This window comes from Colobus angolensis, unplaced genomic scaffold, assembly GCF_000951035.1.
Source record: "Colobus angolensis palliatus isolate OR3802 unplaced genomic scaffold, Cang.pa_1.0 Scaffold116, whole genome shotgun sequence".
NCBI classification, from domain to species: Eukaryota; Metazoa; Chordata; class Mammalia; order Primates; family Cercopithecidae; genus Colobus; species Colobus angolensis.
In genome coordinates, this window is record NW_012112697.1 from 5609965 (window position 1) to 5625487 (window position 15523).

Consider the following 15523-nt stretch of genomic DNA (forward strand, 5'->3'; position numbering starts at 1 on the left):
TCTCCCGCCTCGGCTTCCCAAATTGCGGAAATTACAGACATGAGTCACCACACCTGGGTGAGACCCCCTATCTCTTTTAAAAATAAATAGCCACTGTGCCCGGCTGAGATACCCATCTCTTAAAAATAAATAATTTTTTTTAAGACAATGGCATCATTGTGGCCCCCTCTTTCCTAATACGGATCTTAAATATCCCACTAACTCTTCAAAATTTTTTAATGAGTCCTAGATTTACGGATATTGAAAAACAGTCATTCATAAAATTATCATTAGTTTTATTCTCTGAATTAGATCTAACAATTTTATGACTACTCAGAGAGGACTGCCCTCTAGAGGCCTGATCAGATACACAAAATTTTCTTCAAAAATTTATCAGAGAAGAGACATGAATGTGAATCATCACTTCAGGCTGAAGAAGGCAACTAAATTCATTGTCTAATAACATAAGATCATTTCATTTTAGTCTTTTTGCCAAAGACAAAGAAACTGAAAAACACTCATTTCCAACCAGATGGGAAGTACAAAGGTATGTTAAGATTTTTCCCATTGTTTTAAAAGAAAATGCAACTCTTTTAAAAAGGAAACGCGGCCGGGCGCGGTGGCTCAAGCCTGTAATCCCAGCACTTTGGGAGGCCGAGACGGGCGGATCACGAGGTCAGGAGATAGAGACCATCCTGGCTAACATGGTGAAACCCCGTCTCTACTAAAAAAAAAAATACAAAAAAACTAGCCGGGCGAGGTGGCGGGCGCCTGTATTCCCAGCTACTCGGGAGGCTGAGGCAGGAGAATGGCGGGAACCCGGGAGGCGGAGCTTGCAGTGAGCCGAGAACCCGGGAGGCGGAGCTTGCAGTGAGCCGAGATCACGCCACCGCACTCCAGCCTGGGAGACAGAGCGAGACTCCGTCTCAAAAAAAAAAAGGAAACGCAACTTTAAACCTAGAGTAAATCCAAACATGATGCCAAACTCACGTAAGTGATTAACTGGAACTGGAACACCACCAAGATCACAGCATTGTTATCCTAAACTAAGCACACACAGCAAGTAGAGTAAATCACTTACTAATCATAACGGCTCGCCCTTTGGGATCCACAGCCAAGAACTGGCCAGGAACGATGCGACGGCATCCACTCTTGCCAAAGGTTTCTTGGTGAATCTTCTCAAACATATTCTTAGATGGCTGGTATTCCAAGATAACAATTCGACCGGAGTCACTGCCAACTACAATATAGTCTTTGGTGCCACCTGTCAGCCTAAAGGCCATGAGTGACCGGATAACACCGAATACTTCCACAGTGAGTAGGGTATGTACTTTGCCAGTGTTGGGGTCTGGGCGAAGCAGCTCCAAGATCTTCCCACGGGAAACAACAATTTCTTGTTGTTTGGTTCCTGGATCACCAAAACATAGAGATCATAAACAACCAGAACCCAGCCTGCCCACCATGGTGAAATCCTGTCTCTACTAAAAATACAAAAATTAGCCAAGTGTGGTGGTGCATGCCTGTAATCCCAGCTACTCGGGAGGCTAAGGCAGGAGACTCGCTTGAACCCAGGTGGTGGAGGTTGCAGTGAGCCAAGATTGCGCCACTGCACTCCGGCCTAAGCAACAGAGCAAAACTCCGTCTCAAAAAAAAATTAGTCAGGTGTGGTGGCATGTGCCTCTAGTCCCAGCTACTTGGGAAGCTTCGGTGGGTGGATAGTTTGAACCCAGGAGTTCAGAGAATGTAGTGGGCTATAATCCTGCCATTGCACTCCATCCTGGAAAATACAGCAAGACCTCTTCCCTTTAAAAAAAAAAAAAAAAAAAGGCCAGGCACAGTGGCTCACACCTGTAATCCCAGCCCCAGCACTTTGAAAGGCTGAGGCAGGCAGATCACTTGAGGTCAGGAGTTTGAAACCAGCCCGGCCAACATGGTGGGACCCCATCTCTACTAAAAATACAAAAATCAGCCAGGTGTGGTGGTACGTGCCTATAATCCCAGCTACTTGAGAAGCTTACTCAGGAGAATCGCTTGAACCTGGGAGATGGAGGTTGCAGTGAGCTGAGGTTACACTACTGTACCCCAGCCTGGGCGACAGAGCAAGACTATGTCTCAAAACAAAAGAAAAAAAGAAAAGAAAACTTCTCTATCTTTTTAGATAAAAAAGAAGACTGAATTGGAAAAGGAATCTGAAAGATAAAATTAGTATTAAAAATGTGCTTTCATCTGGGCACAGTAGCTCATGCCTGTAATCCCAGCACTTTGGGAGGCCAAGGTGGGTGGATCACAAGGTCAGGAATTCGAGATCAGCCTGGTCAACATGGTGAAACCTCGTCTCTACTAAAAATATGAAACATTAGCCAGGCGTACCAGCGCATGCGGAGGCTAAGGCAGAAGAATCGCTTGAACCCAGGAGGCAGAGGTTGCAGTGAGCCAAGATCACGCCACTGCACTCCAGCCTGGGTGACAGAGCAAGACTCTGTTTCGAGGAGAAAAAAAAAAAGGGCTTTCAAAAATTCTATCCAAACTCCAGCTGAGATTCATTGCATTGCATACTGAAGTCAGTCACAAATCTCCAAATTCCCACATATATATTTCCTTAATCAAATGCAGCAAAGAATAACTAAATTACCCAAATGAAGCCTCAAACCCACAGAAAGAGCCATAATGAGGATCAGAGAAAATAACATGAAATATGAATGCTGTGTGGTCAGTTAGGCTGCTGCTCAGTATCACACATTAAGTATTCAGATTTAAACCTCAACAAAATTATGTCATACTCTACACAATCATGAACCTCCTGCATTACTTGGATTGACTCACAAATGTTAAATCTGCAAACGGCAAGAAAAAGTTTTTATTTTATAAAGATTAGTATCTTGCTTTCAGTAACTTCGTATTTATATTTCCTAATCCAATATTTGAAATTTCACACAGTTCAAACCTGGCTTTAATCCATCTTTACAAAAATATCCCCCACATGGTGAACATCAGCAAATGATCTGTTTCCACACAGGCAGCACTCCCTACCTAAATTGCACTTTCCCTTTTCTCTCATACAAAAGTTCTATCTCTTCAAGCACCAAACCAAGGTCCAACCTTCCCTTTACTTAAATTACTCTCTGATAACCTGACAAACACCTTCAGACATTCTTTTTACCCAACCTGATGTCAAATTCAAAATCAAGGACCAGGTCTTACACATCTCAGTATGTCTCACAGCAATAAGCAGCCAAGAATTGTGTGCCCTGACAAGAATCATTGCACAATGTGAGCTAGGAAATGCATCTGAAATAGGTAACAGATAACGCACCAGAACTTAACACCTCATCTCATAATCTGAATTGTTTGCATTTACCAAGTGCTTTGTCATAAATGGAAAACATTTCCTGCCCAAGAGACTAAACAAGATATGTATTAATTCACTTAAAATTTCAAAAGATGGTAACGAGAGAACTTACCAGAAAAGTTGCCATGAATGGCAAAGCTAATGCCAGTGGCTCTCTGCAAGGTTAAGTTGTACAGAAACATGGTTGCAGGAAACCTGAGTCACCCAGACCTCCAGGCCTTGGTTACACCAACAGTACCGAGTCCAAGAAAGCTAAGGAAACAGAAAACAGAAAAATAGCTGGGAGACTATTACCTCAACAGACATTTCTGTATGGGAAATTCTGGATGAAGACAGCAGAACCAGTAGAGCAAGCCCTATTAAGAAACAACATATGTGGCCGGGCACGGTGGCTCACGAGGTCAGGAGTTCGAGATCAGCCTGGCCAACATAGTGAAACCCCCGTCTCTACTAAAAATACAAATATTAGCCGGGCGTGACGCTGTGTGCCTGTAGCCCCAGCTACTCAGGAGGCTGCGGCAGGAGAATCACTTGAACCCGGGAGGCGGAAGTTGTGGTGAGCTGAGATCATGCCGCTGCACTCCAGCCTGGGCAATAGAGTGAGAGTCCATTTCAAAAAATGAAACAACATACAGTGGTTCACACCTGTAATCCCAGCACTTTGGGAGGCCGAGGCAGGTGGGTCATGAGGTCAGGAGTTCAAGACCAGCCTGGCCAACATGGTGAAACCCTGTCTCTACTAAAAATACAAAAATTAGCTGGGCATGGTGGCGAGTGCCTATAATATGAGCTACTCAGGAGGCGGAGGCAGGAAAATTGCTTGAACCGGTACCCAGGAGGCGGAGGTTGTGGTGAGCTAAAATGGTGCCACTGCAGTCCAGCCTGGGCTACAGAATGAGACTTTGTCTCAAAAAAATAAATAAACAGGCCGGGTGCGGTGGCTCAAGCCTGTAATCCCAGCACTTTGGGAGGCCGAGACGGGCGGATCACGAGGTCAGGAGATCGAGACCATCCTGGCTAACACGGTGAAACCCCGTCTCTACTAAAAAATACAAAAAGCTAGCCGGGCGAGGTGGCTGGAGCCTGTAGTCCCAGCTACTCGGGAGGCTGAGGCAGGAGAATGGCGTAAACCCGGGAGGCGGAGCTTGCAGTGAGCTGAGATCCGGCCACTGCACTCCAACCTGGGCGACAGAGCGAGACTCCGTCTCAAAAAATAAATAAATAAATAAATAAATAAACAAACAAACAACATACTTTTAATTAAGAACGCCCTCTAAAAGACAAGTCAAGATGCCATATATTTTGCCTTTAACCTCACAAGAATCCTATTAAATTGCAGTATTATACTTTAAGAAAACTCAAGTGCAGAGATTAAATCACCTGCCCAAGGTCACTTAACAAATGGTGAAAATGTTGCAAGCTGGAATCTGTAACATTAATGCAGTATTAGGCAACTTGTCACAAGAACTAAGTACCTCTGTTTACTTGTATCCCAATAAGCTATACATTAACATAATTCAGCACGCAAAAGCACAGCAAAAAGCTCCCTCCAACCCATTCCCTAGCCATCCAGTTCTCCCTGGGGGAATCTATTTTACCAAGTTATAACGTATCCGTTCAGATATTTTTTATATATACAAATAAGAACATATATTTATACCGTAAAGACAGGGTTTCACTATGCTGGGCAGGTTGGCTTCAAACTCCTGTGCTCAAGTGATCTCCCACCTCAGTCTTCCAAGGAGCTGGGGCTACAGCACCTGGCTTATACTGCACTTTATTAACCCTTTTTAACCTTTAACCAAGGGTTGGGTACTGTATTTTATACACTCACACTACATTGCACCTTATTTCGTATTACTTTATCTGCACAATAAACAAAGGGCTATCTCATTCTTACTTTGCAGTTTCAGAGTATTCCAATGAATGGGCATATTATAATTCATTTAGCCAATAGCCTACCTAACATTCAGGTGTTTCCAATCTCTTGCTATTACGAATACTGCTACAAAGAAAGTCCCTTGTATGTAGGTCATTCATATGCTCGTATGTCTCTAAAATTAATTCCTGTAAGTGGAACTGTTGGATTGAGGGATTCATACATTTGAAAAGTTGTTAGGTACTGCTGAATTGCCTTTCAAAGAGACTTCCAATTACATGTCCAGCAATGTATGAGTCCCCATTTCCCCACAACCAGCCAAAATGGTTAAGACTTGACCTTTGCTAATCTAACAGAAGAAAACTGGTTTATTAAGTGTACTTTTCATTTGCATCTCTTATATGATTGTTTATTCAAGGATTGATTAGAATTTAAAATTTCAACTTACTCATCACCAAAAACTAAAACAAAACCATTTCTACTACATCAGGAGGCGGCCTTCCTAAAGAAGTATAAAGTCACAGAAAAGGATTCTTTCTCAGCAAATAGGACTGAAGACAGCACAAACTGTACCTCTGCCACTCTGCCATAATTACCCAAAACTATACCTATAGATACCACTACAAAATAAACTATTTTTCCCCAGTGCAATTATTTATAAACAAAAGCATAGGAGACCAGCCATGGTGGCTCACTTGACCTTGGGAGGCCAAGATGGGCGGACTGCCTGAGCTCAGGAGCTCAGGAGTTCCAGACCAGCCTAGGCAACACAGGGAAACCCCATCTCTACCAAAAATACAAAAAATTAGCCAGGTGTTGGTGGTGCGCATCTGCGGTCTCAGCTACTTGGAAGGTTGAGGTGGGAGGATCACTTGAGCCTGGGAGGTGGAGGTTGCAGTGAGCCAGGATGGCGACACTGCACTCAGGCCTGGGCAACAGAGTGAGACCTCGTCTCAAAAAAAAAAGCAAGGGATCTTGAGAAATCCAACGTCATTGGTATAGAATTAACATACAGATTTGATTTTATTGTTAAACGAGGAGAGAATTAGGAGGAAACGTCTTCATAAATAACTACTATTTCTGGGCTGGGCAAAAGCAGGGTGGCAAGATCAATCCTCCAGGCTAGAAATGGGTCCTAAGGGATATAAAATTTTCTCTTGAGACCAAGGGACATCTTTAATGTTCTAGGACCACAGGAAAAGGCAAACGAAAAGGACCGAGGTTGAAAGACCAGGGAGTGGAGAGAACAATCAACCAAAAAAGCGAGAGAGGAAGCCAGGAGCTGCTTCCGAATCCTTGAACAGCTCCCCCTCGTTACTTTTCATATTTTGTAGCTGACGAGAACAGTCTACTTTCCCCTTTCCTTATAACTGATTCAATCCATTACAAACCTTTGGAATTCATTTTTCCCAAACCTAGCTGGATTCAGGTTCTCCAGCGACACCTTAATCTTGGGTCTTGGAGGAAGGTGCATTTCGGAGGATGAGTCCAGTACTAGAAAAACTATATACCAGGCTAGGCACGGTGGCCCACGCCTGTAATCCCAGCACTTTGGGAGGCCGAGGCAGATGGGTCACTTGAGGTCAGGAGTTCGAGACCAACCTGGCCAACACGGTGAAAACCCCACTACTAAAAATGCAAAAACTAGCCGGGCGTGGTGGCACACGACTTTAATCCCAGCTACTGGGGAGGCTGAGAGGCGCGAGAACAGCTAGAACCTGGGAGGGGGAGGCTGCAATAAGCCGAGATCACCCCGTTGCACTCCAGCCTGGGCGACAATGAAACTTCGTCTCAAAAACAAAGCAAACAAACAAAAAACGTATACCAGATAAATTTGTTAAGCTTTAAAACTTCCCTATGTCTGGGCTGGGGGCGGTGGCTCACGCCTGTAATCCCAGCACTTTGGGAGGCCGAGGTGGCTGGATCGCCTGAGGTCAGGAGTTCGAGACCAGCCTGGCCAACATGGTGAAACCCCATCTCTACTAAAAATACAAAAATCAGCCGGGCGTGGTGGCACGCGCCTGTAATCCCAGGTAGTCTACTCGGGAGGCTGACGCAGGAGAATCGCTGGAACCCAGGAGGCAGAGATGCAGCGAGCCGAAATCGCGCCACTGCACTCCAGTCCGGGAGACAGAGCAAGACTCCGTCTCAAAAACAAAACAAAACAAAAAACTCCCCCCACGTCTCTTTACCATTATTACAAAAAGCTTGTATGACTGCTCACTGCATCTTCTCCATCCTCCAAAGAAACATCATCGCATTTAAACTCTATCCTCCATTTCGCAAATGAGAAAATAGAGGCTCAGGGGAGGAGATAAGTTGCCGAACTACCAAAATACAAATTCAAACTGGAGTCTTGGTTCTGAAGACTGTTTCCGTTATTTATGCTTTTAACACGCTCCATCATTCCACCTTCCCATCGGTGTACCATTTACTCTACCCAGAGGGAGATATCCATGCCTCCCGCTGCTTGTCACATCTCCCCCGTATCAGAGACCCCAGAAGTTAAAAGCAATCTCCACGAGCCCTATTTTAAGCTAGGACATGTTTCCACCCTGTGGATGGAAGCGACAAATGATTGCAGGAAGCCGTTTTCGCGCCCCAACCATCCCTCTGCACCTCCTCCTGGTCCCCAGCCTCGAACCTCTCGGGCCTAGACTGCCCGTGACCCCCGCCAAAGACTCGGGCCCCCCTTCCATACGGCCGCTCTCTGCCTCCCCGGGCCCGGGGAAGTCCCCAGGCTGTTTTTTTTACCGTGCAGCGAGAAGGATGGTGTGGATATCCGACGGATGCTACCTCCCTTCAAAACTTAAGCCACCACCAACTCCAACATACTGGCGTCCGCCATTAGATCGCAAGACAGGGGCATTCCGGTGGCGCGCGGCGGAAAAAGGCACCCAACCCGCGCCTGAAGAATATATATAAATTTTTAAAAATGCTTCCGTCTTGCTTCCACATCGCATTAAAAATTATTTAAACATGCTTTATTGCTTTGCTTTTTCCAGGAGAACAGAAAATTATTAGGTTTTTAGAAGTAGACTTTAAAAAAAAACAAAAACACAGGCATTCATTGGGCACTTCTGTGGGCTGCCCCAAAGAGGCGCCAACAAAGAGGGGGCCTCGAGGGACAGGAAGTGCCGGATGCGGACCAAGATGGCGGACCTTAATTCGCCTCTGAAGTTGTCAGGGGTGCAGCCGCCGTCTGAGGGGGTGGGAGGTGGCGGCTGCTCCGAAATCTCCGCTGAGCTCATTCGCTCCTTGACAGAGCTGCAGGAGCTGGAGGCTGTATACGAACGGCTCTGCGGCGAGGAGGTGCGGGGCCGAGCCTCTTCTTTTTCATGGAGGATCTAGGGAGTGGGAGCCTTCAGTCGGGGAATCCGGGCTGTGGGAAGCTCTCCTTGCTGGGGAATACAAAAAAGCGGGAAAACAAAGAAGCGGAAGCGTAGTCGGGTATATGAGTAGACCTGTCAACTCTTTTCACGCTGTCGGACGCGCCGAGCTTGTTTTCCCTGATATCTGGGCGATCTGCAGCCTCTCCTGCCTAGACCCCCATTGATTTTCCTGATCCATGATCACCAGTTTCTCCACGGGAGTAAAGTTAGTCCGAGAATATTTGCCAAAGTGCTTGGTTCTCAAAGTAATAAGCGCCCTTTTGCATTGGTTTAATTTAAAAATTATGAAACGCTTTCATCCTGTTATTTAAGAGGGAATTCTTTGCAGGTAAACTTCTTGAACCGTTTTAAGACTTCCCCTTGTGGGGAGTGATTTGGGGGTGTGATTTTAGCGTTTCGGTCAAATGCACATCTTTGTAGAGGTTTGAGCTTTTAACACTCAGGCACAGTTCTCTAATCTTGGACAGGTCAGTTCATCTCTTGTATTCTTGGCATTTTATCAAATGAGGCGTGTGGACTAGATTCTCCAGTTCATAACGTTCTATCTTCCGTCTCCTTTAATTTTCAGTGACAACTCGATGCTGTCAATTCACTTTCAAATGTCAGTTGGGTTCCTTACCAGTCAAAAGAGATCTAAGCTCTAATCTAAGACCAAACTTTTAGCAAAGTTGAGCACGAAAGGCGGTTTCAGCCTGAGGGAGAGGGGATCGTTGATATCTTTGAGTATTTTCAAGTGTAAATTTGCACTACAGCAGTTTCTGATACATTTTCAGCAATATGTGTATGGTGTTTTTGTTTTGTTATTTTTAGAAACAGGGCCGCTCTCTGTTGCGCAAGCTGGAGTGCTGTGGTGCTGCAATCAGAGTGGATGAAACTATAGGCACACACCACCATGCCTGGCTAGTTTAGTGTGTGGGTTTTTTTTTTTGTCTGGCCTCAGCAATATGTGTTCTAAAATTTAGTATCTTACTGGGCGCGGTGGCTCACACCTGCAATCCCAGCGCTTTGGGAGGCCAGGACGAGAGGATCACCTGAGGTCAGGAGTTCAAGACTAGCATGACCAATGTGGTGAAAACCGGTCTTTACTAAAAATACAAAATTAGCTGGGCATGGTGACGCATGCCTGTAATCCCAGCTACTCGGGAGGCTGAGGCAGGAGAATCGCTTGAACCTGGGAGGTGGAGATTGCAGTGAACCAAGATAGTGCCATTACACTCCAGCCTGGGCAACAAGAGCGAAATTCTGTCTCAAAATGTATATATATACACACACGTATTTTTAGTATCTATGTATATATATTTAGTATCTTGACTTAACATTCCTAAGCTTGCATTCATTCAGTCATTCAATATGTTGGGTGGTAAATTATGGAAATCCTACAGACAAAATAATGTAAATTCTGTATTTGTATTTGATGACTGTCAAGAGGAGGTCTCCCTCTGGAACCTACTGAACGATTTTAATAAAAATGTATATGGCTGGCTGGGTGCAGTAGCTCACGCCTGTAATCCCAGCACTTTGGGAGGCAGAGGCGGGCGGATCACAAGGTCAGGAGATCGAGACCAACCTGGCTAACATGGTGAAATCCCGTCTCTACTAAAAATACAAAAAATTAGCCAGGCGTGGTGGTGGGCACCTGTAGTCCCAGGTGTTCAGGAGGCTGAGGCAGGAGAATGGCGCGAACCCGGGAGGCAGAGGTTGCAATGAGCTGAGATCGTGCCAGTGCACTACCGCCTGGGCGACAGAGCGAGACAAACAACAACAAAAAATGTATATGGCTGGGCGTGTTGGCTCCCACCTGTAACCCCAGCACTTTGGGAGGCTGAGGCGGGTGGATCACCTGAGGTCAGGAGTTTGAGACCAACCTGGCCAACATGGCGAAACCATGTTAGTCTCTACTAAAAATGCAAAAGTTAGCTGGGTGTGGTGGTGGGCGCCTATAATCCCAGCTACTCGGGAGGCTGACGCATGAGAATCGCTTGAACCCCGGGGGGCAGAAGTGGCAGTGAGCCAAGATCATGCCACTTCACTCCAGCCTGGACAAAAAAAAAAAAAAAGGATAGCCTGCTAGGCACAAGTGGCTCACGCCTCTAATCCCAGTTATTTGGGAGGCTGAGATGGGCAGATAGCTTGAGCCCATGAGTTGGAGACCATCCTGGGTAATATAGTCAGACCTCGTCACTACAAAAAATTAAACAGTGGACCATGATTGTGCATGCCAATAGTCACAGCTATTTGGGAGGCTGAGGTAGGAAGAGCGCTTGAGCCCCCCCTCCAAAAAAAAAAGTATGGTTAATTTTAATGGCTATTGTTGAACTATATGCCACATACCATGTTAAGCACTTTGTGTGGTTTCCTGTTTGACTAATTCAACAGCCTAATGAGATATGTTTTGCTATCCCTGTTTTACAGATGAAAAAACCGAAGCAAAAAATGTTACATTAATTGAGGTTGCACAGTAAATGGCTTGAATGAGAGAGAATTAGATTTATAACCTCTGGCTACTGACTATGCACCAAGAAGAAAATTTTTGGTAACTGTCACTGGAAATTTCATTTGTTTAGGCTTTTTTTTTTTTTTTTTTTTGAGACGGCATTTCACTCTTGTTGCCCAGGTTGGAGTGAAATGGCGCAATCTCAGCTCACTGCAACCTCCACCTCCCAGATTCAAGTGATTTCCTACCTCAGCCTCCCGTGTAGCTGGGATTACAGGCCCCCACCACCACACCCAGCTAATTTTGTATTTTTAGTAGAGACAGGGTTTCAGCATGTTGGCCAGGCTGGTCATGAACTCCTGACCTCAGGTGATCCGTCCACCTGGGCCTCCCAAAGTGCTGGGATTACTTTGGGATCCAGTGCTGGCCAGGCATTGTATTTTAAATGCCTTCCTGTATTAGGCACTATGCTAATGATACTGACTAAAAGTTTATTTCTGCCCATTATGGTGCTCATCTGCCAGATGGAATAAGATACATGTAAGATATCAATCATGCAACGTAAGTGCAAAATGAAGCATTGTTAAAGTCTAAGGAGAGCATACCGGAAGGAAAAAAGGATTTGGAAATGCGATTCACCCTTCAGCTAAGTGATTGGATTAGGTAACTCTTAAGGTTCCTTCTGATGATTCTGCTGACAGGATGTTTCTCTGTGTTTCAGAAAGTGGTGGAGAAAGAGCTGGATGCTCTTTTGGAACAGCAAAACAGCATTGAAAGTAAGATGGTCACTCTCCACCGAATGGGGTGAGTCTGTGCATCTCAGAAAGAGCTAATGTAAATTCCAACAGGGTCAATTGGACAAGTGACCATTTTTTAAACTTTCTGTTATAAACACCAGTTGAGCTTGAAATATAAAGGGTATTATCTCAAGATAAAGTGAACAACTAAGGGTATTAGTTCAATGGTTTTCAAAGAGTCCTTGGACCAGCAGTACCAGCATCAAACCTTGTTAGATTCTTGCAAATCCTAGGGCCCCACACCAAACTTACAAAATCAGAAACTCTAGGGCTGGGGTCCAGGAAGATGTATTTTAACAAGCCTACCAAGTGATTCTAATGCACAGCCCAAGTGTGAGAACCACCTTTTTTTTTTTTTGAAATGGAGCTTCATTCTTGTCCCCCAAGCTGGAGTGCAGTGGTACAATCTCGGCTCAGTGCAACCTCTGCCTCCCGGGTTCAAGCAATTCTCTTGCCTCAGCCTCTCGAGTAGCTGGGATTCCAGGCATGTGCTACCATGCCCAGCTAATTTTTGTATTTTTAGTAGGGACAGGGTTTCACCATGTTGGCCAGGCTGGTCTCAAACTCCTGACCTCAAGTGATCCACCTGCCTGGCCTCCCAAAGTACTAGGATTACAGGCATAAGCCACTGTGCCAACCTGAGAACCAGCATTTTTATAAACTAGGTATATTTGTTAGTCATAAAAATTGTTCTTTGGCTGGGGGTAGTGGCTTATGCTTGTAATCCCAGCACTTTGGGAGGCCACATCTAGAGGATCACTTTTGACCCTGTCTCAAAAACAGAAAATAAAAATAAATAAATAAATAAATTAGTTGGGCATGGTGTTGTGCGCCTGTAGTCTCAGCTACTCAGGAGACTGAGACAGGAGGATCATTCGAGCCCAGAAGTTGGAAACTGCAGTGAGCTGTGATCATGCCACTGCACTCTAGCCTGGGTGGCAGAGTGAGAACCTGTCTCAAAAAAAAAACAAGTTGTTCTTTGATCTCACCATCCTCTCACAGAGTACTGGTTAGTGCATCTTATGCTCACTTAGCAATTGAGATAATTTGTTCTCTAATTCTTTGGTTGTACCTATTTACGGGTGTCTTTATTGGTTTTAGAAGTTAATTTTGGCCAGACACAGTGGCTCACACCTATAATCCCAGCACTTTGGGAGGTTGAGGCAGGTGGATCACAAGGTCAAGAGATCAAGAACATCTCCTGGCCAACTTGGTGAAAGCACGTCTCTACTAAAAATACAAAAATTAGCTGGGGTTGGTGGCACACGCCTGTAGTCCCAGCTATTCAGGAGGCTGAGACACGAGAATCGCTTGAACCTGGACGGCAGAGGTTGCAGTGAGCCGAGATCACGCCACTACACTCCAGCCTGGCGACAGAGCAAGACTCTGTCTCAAATAAAAAAAAAAAGAGAGTTAATTTTTTATCAAGCATAGGTCTGAGTTTACAGTTAAACATTCTTGAGAAAAAGCTGAGTGCAGAGCAAACCGAGCTAAGAGTTATAGGTAGGTATGAAAGAAGTAGAAGACACAGTGTCCATATGCAAAGAAAAGTTTCTATCTCTAACCCTCTGCCCTGTGGTTATGTGTATGCTGACTATGTGTTTCTCTAGTCCTAACCTGCAGCTGATTGAGGGAGATGCAAAGCAGCTGGCTGGAATGATCACCTTTACCTGCAACCTGGCTGAGAATGTGTCCAGCAAAGTTCGTCAGCTTGACCTGGCTAAGGTAATACATCGAGCTTTTCTTTTTTGAGACAGGGTCTTGCTCTGTCACCCAGGCTGGAGTGCAGTAGTGCAATCACAGCTCACTACAGCCCCAACTTCCTGGGCTCAAGCACTTTTCCCACTTCAGCCTCCTGAGGAACTAGGACTACAGACATCCACCACCACGCCCAGCTAGTTTTTGTATTTTTTTTTAGAGATGGGGTTTTGCCATGTTGCCCGGGCTGATCCTGAACCCCTGGGCTCAGGTTATCCTTCTGCCTTTCGCCGTGTTGGCCAGGCTGGCCTCAAACTCCTGACCTCAGGTGATCTGCCCTCCTCGGCCTCCCAGCATGCTGGGATTGCAGGTGTGAGCCACCTTGCCTGGCCAGTAGCTTCTTTACTGCCCTCTACTAACTCAAACATCAAAATGTCAATGGGGCTGTGCGTGGTGACTCACACCTATAATCCCATCACTTTAGGAGGCCAAAACAGGAGGATTGCTTGAGCCCAGGAGTTCAAAACCAGCCTGGGCAACGTGGGAGAACCCTGTCTCTACAAAAAATACAAAAATTAGCTGGGCATGGTGGTGCACACTTGTATCCCAGCACTTTAGGAAATTGAGGCAGGCTGATCTCTTGAGTCCAGGAGTTTGAGAACAGCCTAGGCAACATGGCGAAGCCTTGTCTCTACTAAAAAATACAAAAATTAGCCAGGTATAGTGACGCACACCTATAGTCCCAGCTACTTGGGAGGCCAAGGCAGGAGGATCGCTTAACCCCAAGAAGCAGAGATTGCAGTGAGCCAAGGTCATGCCACTGTACTCCAGCCTGAGTTGCAGAGTGGAGCTGCAAATTAAAAATAAATAAGTAAGTTAATAAATGCCAGCTTCTATTTTTTAAAAAAAAGACAAAACAAAAAGCTACCACATTAGATATTAGAAGAGCACCTTCCAATAGAAATCTAATGTGAGATAACAAAGCCGGACAAAAATATCACAGAAAACTTCAGACCAGTAGCTCTTATAATATAGACATAAAGGCACTCAACAAGCTGGGCACGGAGGCTCACACCTGTAATCCCAGCACTTTGAGAGGCTGAGGCACGTGGTCATGAGGTCAGGAGATCAAGCCCATCCTGGCTAACACAGTGAAACCCTGTCTCTATTAAAAATACAAAAAATTAGCCGGGCGTGGTGGCAGGCGCCTGTAGTCCCAGCTACTCGGGAGGCTGAGGCAGGAGAACAGCATGAACCTGGGAGGCGGAGCTTGCAATGAGCTGAGATCACGCCACTGCACTCCAGCCTTGGCGACAGAGCAAGACTGTGTCTCCAAAAAAAAAAAAAAGAGATACTCAACAAAACCCTAGCAAAGCAAGTCTAGCAATATATAAAGAGGATTACATACTATGGCCAAGTGGAATTTATCCTAGGAAGACAAGGTCGATTTAACATCTGAAAATCAATTAAATGTAATGGTCAAGACCACAATTACTTTTGCACCAACCTAATAATATACCATATTAATAGAAAAAAGGACAAAAAACACATGATCACCTTATAGACTCAGAAGAAAACATTTGACAAAATTCTGTGCCCTTTCATGGTGGAAACACTCAACAAATTTGGAATAGAGGGGAACTTCTCAGCCTGATTAAGGGCATCTGTGAAAAACCACAGCTGGCCAGGTATGGTGGCTCATGCCTGTAATCCTAACACTTTGGCAGACCAAAGCAGTAGGATCTCTTGAGGCCAGAAGTTTTAGACCAAACTTTGGAACCTAGTGAGACCCTATCTCTACAAAAATTTTTTTAAAAAAACAACTCTCAGCTAACATCATACTTACTGGTGAAAGATGTTATTCTTTCCTGCTAAGATGAGGAACAAGACAAGGGTGTCTTCTCTTACTATATCTCTAGAACAAGCAAGCATGTTTAAAAAAAAAATCTTTAATATGTGAGTCAGGCCGGGAGCGGTGGCTCACGCCTGTAATCC

General features: G+C 45.1%; 2 protein-coding genes across 2 annotated transcripts in view; one reads left to right on the forward strand and one right to left on the reverse strand.

Annotated features, from left to right (window-relative positions):
• SF3B3 (splicing factor 3b, subunit 3, 130kDa) overlaps nt 1-8102 on the reverse strand; it is a 54163-nt gene extending 46061 nt beyond the window's left edge. Inside the window, exons 1-3 of the mRNA XM_011962439.1 lie at nt 7962-8102; nt 3441-3580; nt 1061-1387 (exon numbers count right to left, since the gene is read on the reverse strand). Coding sequence (XP_011817829.1) covers nt 1061-1387; nt 3441-3510 — 397 coding nt within the window. The 5' untranslated portion in view covers nt 3511-3580; nt 7962-8102. The remainder of the gene's footprint in view (nt 1-1060; nt 1388-3440; nt 3581-7961) is intronic.
• Nucleotides 8103-8334: 232 nt separating this feature from the next.
• Nucleotides 8335-15523, forward strand: part of LOC105526435 (conserved oligomeric Golgi complex subunit 4-like) — a 13560-nt gene continuing 6371 nt past the window's right edge. The window contains exons 1-3 of the mRNA XM_011962452.1: nt 8335-8519; nt 11755-11837; nt 13441-13555. Coding sequence (XP_011817842.1) covers nt 8349-8519; nt 11755-11837; nt 13441-13555 — 369 coding nt within the window. The 5' untranslated portion in view covers nt 8335-8348. The remainder of the gene's footprint in view (nt 8520-11754; nt 11838-13440; nt 13556-15523) is intronic.